At 48.8% G+C, this 9,959-nt stretch overlaps 1 protein-coding gene across 1 annotated transcript in view; it reads left to right on the plus strand.

Annotated features, from left to right (window-relative positions):
* SUFU (SUFU negative regulator of hedgehog signaling) overlaps positions 1-9,959 on the plus strand; it is a gene marked incomplete at its 5' end in the record, with an annotated part of 126,996 nt that overhangs the window by 34,269 nt on the left and 82,768 nt on the right. Inside the window, one exon of the mRNA XM_019502150.1 lies at positions 2,032-2,168. Coding sequence (XP_019357695.1) covers positions 2,032-2,168 — 137 coding nt within the window. The remainder of the gene's footprint in view (positions 1-2,031; positions 2,169-9,959) is intronic.

Raw genomic sequence — 9,959 nt, forward strand, 5'->3', positions numbered from 1 at the left:
CCCCTCCCAGCTGTCCCCTCCACAGCCCTGCCCCACCAGACAGTTCCCAAGCCCTGGACCTCCAACCCTGCCCCCCCAAACACTTACCTGCATCCAGCTGCTGGGGCTGCTCCCACCACCCTGCCTGGCTGCATGCCAGCCTTGTGCAAGTGCGTGCACAGACACACATGCATCTGCTGCTGCCAATCGCCCCAAGCAGCTTCTTGCAGGCTGGAAGACTGCCAGCCTATAAAGGGAAAGCTGCATTTTTCTGGGTCATGCTTGTGACCCTTTCAGATATTCTTGTGACCTACTTTTGGGCCGCAACCCACCAGTTGAGAAATGCTGCTCTCAAGGATCCACTCCTGCCACTGGACAGGGTATTGGGCTAGAATGGATGGACCATTGGTCTGACCCAGTATGGCACTGCTTCGGTTTTTATGAAGACAGACAACTTCTTTGTCATTATGGCAGCTCTCTCAGCCCTTGGAAGTGCTTCATGCACCCTCGTGGTCCATGCTCCACAACTGGAAAATTCTCTAGACAACCCTTTCCTACTCTGTCTGTCTGTTTTTAGTATAAATAGACCACTAGGGAATCAGAACTCATGGTAGAGGTGTTATCTTTTATTAGACCAACTAGGTATTTGCCTGTATCCCATAGACTAGTAATGCTTTCTGCATCCTATCTTTCATGTTAGCGAGGCAGCTGCATCCAAGGAGTTTGCAAAGTTACCAGTAACTATAAGGGTTTTTGCTAACATACACAACTCTCAGAACTGTACTGGCTCGCAAGATCTTGTAGGGTGTCTCCATGTGATGGATGGATCTCTCTGTAGATCAATAGATAGATCTCTCTGTGGATAGATATAGATATTGGACTTCACAGAACAGCCTATAACAGGCAAGTAAGACATGTGGTGGCGTTAGTGATATTTGCTTCCTTTATACTAACGCAGGTTTTAACTCCAGCTCTGTGGAATTAAGTCTTTGTACCCACTGTTCCTGTCGACTTGGAGAGATGTTTTGCCGTTTTAAGGGCATAACATTTGGAACTTGTAAGTGAGGGGCTCCTTGTGGCGGCCAGTCTTTTGTTTGTTCCTCCAGGGTGACCCCCTAATGCTGCTCAGTGCAGCCTTATTGTCCTTGCCCAACTGGGCCAAGTAAAACTGGCACCCAATCCTACAGAAATAGGAAGTGGCCAGGCATCTTGTGTTTCTGCTGCACCTGGCTCCCGGTTCTCAACACATTCAGTGCTGCCTGGATACACCAGAGAAAAGGCACCTTGGCAATAAATTATGCTGGACTACTACAACGTACATAGTAACAGTTGAAAGAATTAAATCAGGTTTTTAATATTTCTACCTGTGCCTGAAATTTCTGTTCATAGAACCGTAGAGAATTGGGGTTGGAAGGGACCTTCCACTGACACCTTCCGGTGCAGAATACTGTGCGCCATATCTCAGAATAAATACTGTGGCCTTCATTGGCCCTGAACCCACCCATATGATGTAATCCTTGAAAAATATTTATTTAAAGTTCAGTGCCTTGTTATCATTTTTGATGCACAGAAATTTAATTTTATGCATAAAGAATATCAAAATGTAACTTACTGGCTGTTTCACAAATTTCACGTTCCTCAGTGTTCAGTATTCTGTAAATCAAATTACTGCAGTTATCTATGCAACGTGTACAACCTTTTAAAAAGCAAAAAAAATCTCACTATAAAATTTCAGTGATCCCTGGAAACCAGCTTCACGCCGAGGTTGAGAACAATTGTTCTGCTTGAAAGCATTAATGTAACCATTACTTCTGACCTAAGTCTTGTGCTAGCTGACCCAGTGATTCTGCGCCAGGTGGCTGCACGTAGACTGAAGCACAACTGGAAAAGGTCTAAAACCTCTTCTTTCAAGGAGGCAGAGGAGAAATGGCATGGCCTTGTGAAAACCAACATATTTTATGCCTGCCTCCTCTTCTCCCACATACTTAGTCCTAAAACCAGTCCTTGTCAAGAAGGTGCATTGTAACCCTTTTTACTTTTTACTTGTTCCAGGTTTACAGGGGCAGACGGGCCAAGTGGTTTTGGATTCGAACTGACATTTCGACTCAAGAGGGAAACAGGAGAGTCGGCACCACCTACGTGGCCAGCAGAGTTAATGCAAGGCTTGGCCAGATACGTCTTTCAGTCAGGTACTGTCATGTTGAAGCGTGTTGCTTTGTTTTCTCTAAGCCTGAATTTCAGCGTGTTGTATTGGAGTTTTGTGATGTCATAATTCCACTCTCCTTTGTTTTAAATTTGACATCTGTCTTGTCTGAAAATACTGTTTTGGTCAAAATGGTTGTGTTTCCAACATAGCTTGCTTAGGGCATGTCTACACATGTGTTTCAATGCGCATTAGCCTATTTTAATATGCATTAAAGGGTCACTTTAAAAAATTATGCTATTTAGAATTAATGCACTTTAAAATAGTCTAATGGGTCTTAAGCATCACATAAAACCTGTGCTCTTTAGTTAATGTGCATTAAGACAGGCTAATGTGCATTTTCTTAGTCACTCACAATGAGGGCATTTGTACACATACTTGCACTGCAGTGCTGGGCGCTTTTAAAAGTCTTTGGGATTACTTACAACAAATAAGGTGCTGCTTACTGGTGGAAGAAGATAGCTATTATGTGACGTGTTAAAGATGGCAGGGAAGAAATCGGGAATACACAGGAAATCCTGGCACTGTTAGTGAGGTGGAAGAGCCATCAGAAAATGTCATACCTTCTGCATTTCTACAATAACCAAACCCCCAAGCAGGCTTATAAGTGAAGACTCAGTTTTCACAGTGTTCCATCCTGAGGTTCGGTGGAATGATTGTGCATGCGGTATACTTGAAAACTAACCTTAAATGTCATGGGTCACAAAGGCTGAGTGAAAAGATTTTTAATTTACCATATTTTCTCACATACAACACACACCTTTTTCTCCAAAAATCACCCCCTCTCCAAAAATGAGGTTGCATGTATTAAGGGGGGAAACTGATTTTATGTCTGGTTTGGAAAAGTCTACAGACCAACAAGGGGCAAGGCACTGCTGGACTTGGTATTGGCCAAAGGGGATGTTCTAGTCCGTGACCTGAGAATCAAAGGGAAGCTGGGAGACAGTGACCACGAGTTGAGCACTTTCTCTATTCACCGCAAAGCTGGCAAGTCAGTCAGCAGTATGAAAGTCCTTGACTTTAGGAAAGCTGACTTCCACAAGCTTAGGAGGTTAGTTGTTCAGTCCCTGAGAAACCACAATCTGGCAGGGAGGAATGTCCATGATAAGTGGTCATTCCTCAAGGATGCAATCTTTGAAGCACAAGGGAAGTCCATTCCAACCCACAGAAAAAGTAGCAAAAGGGATGGATGACCTCCTTGGCTCAATAGGGAACTCAAGGACCTCCTGCACCTAAAAAAAAGCAGCTTATAAAGGATGGAAGACAGGAAACACCACTAAGGAGGAGTACCCAGCACTAGCTCACACCTGTAGGGAGCAAACTAGAAAAGCCAACGGTGAAACTGAGCTCAAACTGGCCACTCAAATGAAGGACTATAAAAAGTCCTTCAAATATGTGAGAAGTCGGAAAAAGAGCAAGGGTAACATTGGACCCTTACTAAATCAAGTGGGGCAGCTGATAACCGACACCCAGGAAAAAGCCAATCTCCTTAACAACTACTTTGCATTGGTCTTCCATCAACTCCGTGGGATCACCCTGCCTGACAAGAGGCAGGATCACCAGGGGAAGGGCGAAACTGCACCCATCATTACCACTGATCTTGTGAGGGAATACCTTAAGATGCTGGATATCCACAAATCAGCTAGCCCTGATGGAATTGGAGTGCTAAAGGAACTAGCTCACACTATAGCACAGCCTATGGTGAGGATATTCAAGAACTCGTGGCAGTCGGGCAACATGCCTGATGACTGGAAGAGGGCCAATGTGGTGCCTGTCTTCAAGAAAGGGAGAAGGGAAGATCCAAAGAACTAGAGGCAAGTTGGCTTGACCTCAATCCCTGGAAACATCTTGGAAAAAGTCATCGAGGAAACTATTATCAGCATCCTAACAGATGGTAATTTCTGAGAGATAGCCAACATGGCTTTGTGGTGGGTAGATCTTGTCTGACCAACCTGATTTCCTTCTATGACCAGGTGACGCATCACCTGGACAAAGAAGAAGGGGTGGATATCATATTTTTGGACTTCAAGAAAGCCTTTGACCAGGTGTCCTATGAGGACCTCATGGAAGAAATTGGGGAATTGCGGCTTAGACAATTTCACGGTCCAATGGCTTGGGAACTGGCTCCGTGGATGGATCCAGAGAGTGATAGTTGATGGAACTGAATCAACTTGGAGTGTGGTCACCAGTGGCATCCCCCGTGGGCTCTGTTCTCGGACACGCACTCTTCAATGTGTTTACAAATGATCTGGACTCAGGTGTTATAAGTGGATTGGCCAAGTTTGCTGATGACACCAAACTATGGGGAAGTGCGGCCACCCTAGAGGATACGCTGGCAATCCAGGCCAACCTCAACAGGCTTACAAGATCAAAACCTGATGGCATTCAACGCTGAGAAATTCAAGGTGCTCCACCTCGGGAGAAATAAGCATGGTGCGAGTTCTAGGCTTGGCAGTGGTACACTCACTAGCACTGCATCTGAAAGAGACTTGGGGGTGAAGATGGACGACAAGATGAATGTGAGCCACCAATGCAATGCCACAGCCAGCAAAGTGAACAAAACTCTGGCTTGCATCTTCCGATGCATCTCAAACAAGACCCGGAAAGTCTTCCTCCCACTTTACTTGGGCTTGGTGAGACCACAGCTGGAGTACTGTGTCCAGTTCTGGGCTCCGCAATTCAGAAAGGATGTGGAGAAGCTCAAGAGAGTTCAGAGGAGAGTCACGCTCATGATCAGAGGTCGAGAGAGCAGGCCTTATGAGGAGAGTTTGAGAGATGTGGGACTCTTCAGCCTGGAAAAGCGTAGGCTCACGGGGGACTTAGTGGCAGCCTGTAAGTACATAAGGGGTGTGCATCAGGAACTGGGGGAACATCTGTTCACCAGGGCACCCCATGAGAAGACCAGGTCCAATGATCACAAACTCTTGGAAGACTGTTTTAGGCTAGACATAAGGAAAAACTTCTTTATTGTCCAAGTCCCCAGGGCCTGGAATAGACTCCCTCCCCAGAGGTGGTGCAGGTACCTACTCTGGCTTACTTATGAAACACTTGGATGTTTATCTTGCTGGGATCATTTGACCCCTGCTGACTGCCTGCCCTTTGGGCAGGGGGCTGGACCCAGTGATCTTGCCAGGGCCCTTCCAGCCTTAATGTCTATGCAGTCTATGACTTAATGGCTTATTGTTCTTCACTCCACAGGTATCAACAATTGTCTGTCTTTTTTAATGGTCCATTAATCAAGCTAAACTTTCTTAGGGCAATTTCGCTGTCTGCTAGCTGCTCCTGGTCTCTCTCTCCCCCTGTTTCAGAGCCTTGGAGACTCTTTATCTCTTTTGAGAATCGCGCATCTACTCATGGAGACCAGTCCTCAGCAGCAGCTAGGGTTTCAGCCTTAGGTAAGCAGGAAGGGGAGGGTGAGTGAGCTGAAGATTAGGCTTTGTCCCTGCTTTATGCAGCCATAACTCTGGGAAATCTATTTCTTTATTCTGCCTTTCAAAAACAAGGTAGATTTTATATTCCAGGGTATGCTATATGCGAGAAAATATGGTATTTTGGGATCCTTTATGCCAGTTCAAGTAACTTCTAAAATCACTGATTGCCAGGCAGGTAGCCATGGAGATGGTCACTGGATCAGTTTTCCTTGAACTTAATAAATTACTCAGTAACTACTCTGGGTGTTGCTGTTACCGAGTCCTGTGACGGACTTCTAAAAGGGAGAGATCTAAGCAAAAAGAAGATCATCCTGTTACCTTCTTTGTGCAGGTTGCTGGTGCCGCCCCTCCGCAGCAACTGCATGTGTCAGGCTACTTTCTTTTTAACAGCCGTTCAGCAGATCAACACGCTCCTTAAAGTCCCTTATCTTGATCTCAAGAATGTCCCTTGGTGCAGCACAAAATGACAGGAGCGCGTGGCTGAAACTTAGCTCTTGCCGTGGTTTGCAAACCTATGGCCACGCTGTCCTCTCCAGAGTCAGATCAGCCTGTTCTCACTGGAACTTTTCTGAATGTCATCGTTTTTCAGGAAGCGTCTTATTCCAGGCGAGTCCCCTAGCTTGTATCGGAGCACGTTTTCCCCACCCTGCCTCCACCTGTTGTACACTGCCACTCTTTCATCAAGACACTTGGCAGTGGCTGTATTAATAAACCTAACTTTTTATGCCCTTTTGAAGGCTTTTTTTGTACCAAACCAGGGAAGGCCTCGGAGAAGACAGGCTTGAGCATGCCTTGCCCACCTAAATCTGCTCCAGAGCTGGAAGGTCACCCGTGAAAGTGGCTCCACGCTCCTCCCCATGAGTCCCTGGCAGGTGAGCGCAGGAGCACACATTGGGGATGAGCCTGAAGTAACTGCATGGGAGAGCTAGCAGCGCTGGTTTAGGTCAGCAGAAACAGGTGCGCCGAGTGTGGGCCAGGCATGCTCAGTCCTGTTTCCCTGAGCTGCGCTCTGAAACGGTGCAGACGAGCCCCGAGGTGCTTCCTTCAGACTTTGTGCTGATCGGTACTGATAAAACCTGGTTATGATTTCAAGTGGCTTTTGTAGCCTTTCAAAATCCCTACCGTTCTGCAAAGCAGGTGTTAAGCAACACGGCTAATGCCAGTCATGTGCTAATGTCCCATTCTCCTTCTGGGGAAAAGTGTATTCAGGGGCCTGGGTGTTGGTAGGATTTCTCCAAACTGTTCAGTGACTGGGGAAAGAGTGTTAATTACGAAGGCAAACCTCTTAATACTGGAGCAATCTGGTAGTAAGAGTTTCCCGTGAACACCGGGACACTTCATTTCTGTGCATGTCATATGAATAACAGATCAGCTGTGCTCAAGTGAGCAACAGGGTTAGCCATTTGCAACAGATTCCCTACAGACTCCTCTGTTGGAAGGCCTCTTATGAATCTCTGCATATTTTTTTTTTTTATGAATCTCTGCATAGACTACAGTTTCATCTTTGTGACCTGACATCCTATACGCCAGCTTTCTGCAAATTCTGGGAAGACCAGCTGTATCTACATTCCTTACCAGCATTTCTCTGTGCCGTCTTTTTCATGTTTAATTGGTCCATAGCCTGAAGTGCTGTCTTCAATTATTTAGGCCGATGCTGTCCGTATATTCATCATGTCTTGTTTTAGATACAGTTTAAATACGTTTTTAGATTGACTAAGTCTCTGAGTAGAACAAGTCTTAGGTAATTTTGTTGCATAGTGTATAAAGTAAGGACTGAGTTTCAAATGCAGCAGTCTGTTCTTGGTACCTTCAGCAAAATTGCAAGGTTGTGACGCAAGCAATCTGTTTCCTGCAATAAAATGAAATTTCATGCTGCTGCGGTGAATAATCAGATTGTACCTTGTATCATGACCCCCAAGTCTCTTTCTGTTGTGGTGCTACACTCACTAGCACCATGACCGAAAAAGACTTGGGAGTCATGATCGACCACAAGATGAACATGAGCCACCAATGTGATGCCGCAGCCAGCAAAGCAAATAAAACTCTGGCTTGCATCCACCGATGTATCGCAGGACCCAAGAAGTCATCCTCCTGCTTTACTTGGCCTTGGTGAGGCTGCAGCTGGAGTACTGCATCCAGTTCTGGGGTCCACACTTTGGGAAGGACATGGAGAAGCTTGAGAGAGTCCAGAGTAGAGCCACACACACGATCAGAGGGCAGAAGAACAGGCCTTATGAGGAGAGGCTGAGAGCCATGGGACTCTTCAGCCTGGAGAAGCGCAGGCTCAGGGGGCACTTGGTGGCAACCTGTAAGTATATGAGGGGTGTGCATCAGGAACTGGGCGAACATGTGTTCACCAGGGCACCCCAAGGGAATACAAGGTTTAACAGTCACAAACTCCAGGAAGACCGTTTTAGACCAGATACAAGGAAAAACTTCTTTACTGTCAGGGTCACCAGAGTCTGGAACAGACTCTTTGCAGAAATGGTGCAAGCACCTGCTCTGGACACCTTTAAGAAATGCTTGAATGCTTATCTCACTGGGGTGATCTGACTTCCTGCCCATGATCTTGCAAGGTCCCTTCCAGCCCTAATGTCTGTATATTTATGAGACCTTCATTGTCCTACAAAGGTGTCACGGGGCAGGGCGCGGGAGCAGCTGTGATCCCCCTTGCACCCCTGCTGTGCCAGGTCACCCCCCTAGCACCCTCTTCTCGCCCGCCACATCTTTGATGTCCTATAGTATTATTAATGGGAGGCTGCCTTTCCTGGGGTCCCCTGGACGCGGTGCTGAGCTTATCCTGCCCCCTTTGTCTTATGTGCAGTGTTCTGGTGCGCTCCACCTTATGGGCTATGCGTGCCTCCAACCTCCCCTTTAGTACACCCCAAGCCTCGCAGTTGTACCAGACATTCTTATGTCTCTGTGCGCCCTATATACGCACCCCCTTTACCAGGACTTCTCCGATGAAGGCCCTCTCTGAGTTCCCTAATATGTATGCGCCCTCTCCGGACTCTGTCCTGCACGCCCTGCCCTCTCCGGGCTCCTAATCGTGAGATCGCCCTTCTTCAGGCTCTCAACCGCGCGCTCGTCCCGCCGCGGGCCTCCAACCGCGCGCTCACCCTACTCCGGGCTTTTATGCTGGCCCTCGCTCCTCTCTGGGGCCTACTCGTGTGATCGCCCTTCTTCGGGCTCTTAATCGCACGCTCGCCCTGCCGCGGGCCTCCAACCATGCGCTCGCCCTACTCCGGGCTTTTATGCTGGCCCTCGCCCCTCTCTGGGGCTTCCTAGTAAGCTTCCCTCTTCCTTTGGGGCTTATGCCTCGCGCTCCTCACGTTCCTTGCTTGCGCTCCTCGCCCTCTCCGGGGCTTGTCCCGCGCTCCTTGCCCTCTGGGGCTCAGGTGGCCTGTAGCCATGCCTGGCCCCCTAACCCTCTTCCGGGTTAGGGCAAAATACCGCCCCACGGGGCTAGGGTCCCGACACCCCAAAGCCGCCAGGCCTCTCCCCGGTGCTTGCCCACAGTGCCCGATCTGGCACCAATCTCTGTGCCCTGCCTGGGCACCCGGAAACCCCACACTATTGAGGATCTCCCCTGAGCCTGTCCCGATAATCGCCCCACTGGGCTGGGGTCAGGACACCCCTAAATGCAGTGCCCTCCAGCGCTGGGAGCACCCCCCACCTCACTGGGGCGCTCCTAATGAGGCCTCCTCCATCCCCTTATAGCCTCACCCGGTCCTCCGAATTTCGCCCACACCGGGCGGGGTCAACACACCCCAAATACAGCACCGCACCGGCGCCCATGAGCTGTGCCTCCCTGGAACCGCTCATTGTGCCCTTACAGGCACCAGGAACCCCCAAGTCACTGGGGAGCTCCCGTGAGGCTTCCTCACACCCCTACAGCCTCACCCGGTCCTCCAGTATAACAACTGACTTTTATTAGTAGATGTTTTGGATTGGGAATCCAGAAGAAAGATGACAAAGCTGATATGGAAATACAAAGCGCCCAAGCGAGGGACTAACAATAGAGGGATGGGGGAGGGGGGGGAACGCGACTAGGTTACAAGCGATACAGTGTTAGCCAACTAAGCCCCGGGGGTGGGGGGGAGGGGGAGGGGGTTCCTGACGCTGAGAGAGAAAGGAGATAGGTACACACAAACCCGTTACCATGGTTCGCAATGGTAGAGAAAGCGGCTCAGTCCATAAAGTCCGATCGCGGGGGTCCTCTTCGGGTGGAGCGGGGTCGTCCATGGGGGAAGCATCCTGTCGGGGGGGCAGTTCAGGCGGCGGCGTCCTCCGGGTCGGGTCGGGTCTGGTCCGGCGGCAGCTCGTCTGGCAGGGTCGGTGTACCG

This window comes from Gavialis gangeticus, unplaced genomic scaffold, assembly GCF_001723915.1.
Source record: "Gavialis gangeticus isolate Ggan-Ray unplaced genomic scaffold, GavGan_comp1, whole genome shotgun sequence".
In the NCBI taxonomy this organism is placed as follows: domain Eukaryota; kingdom Metazoa; phylum Chordata; order Crocodylia; family Gavialidae; genus Gavialis; species Gavialis gangeticus.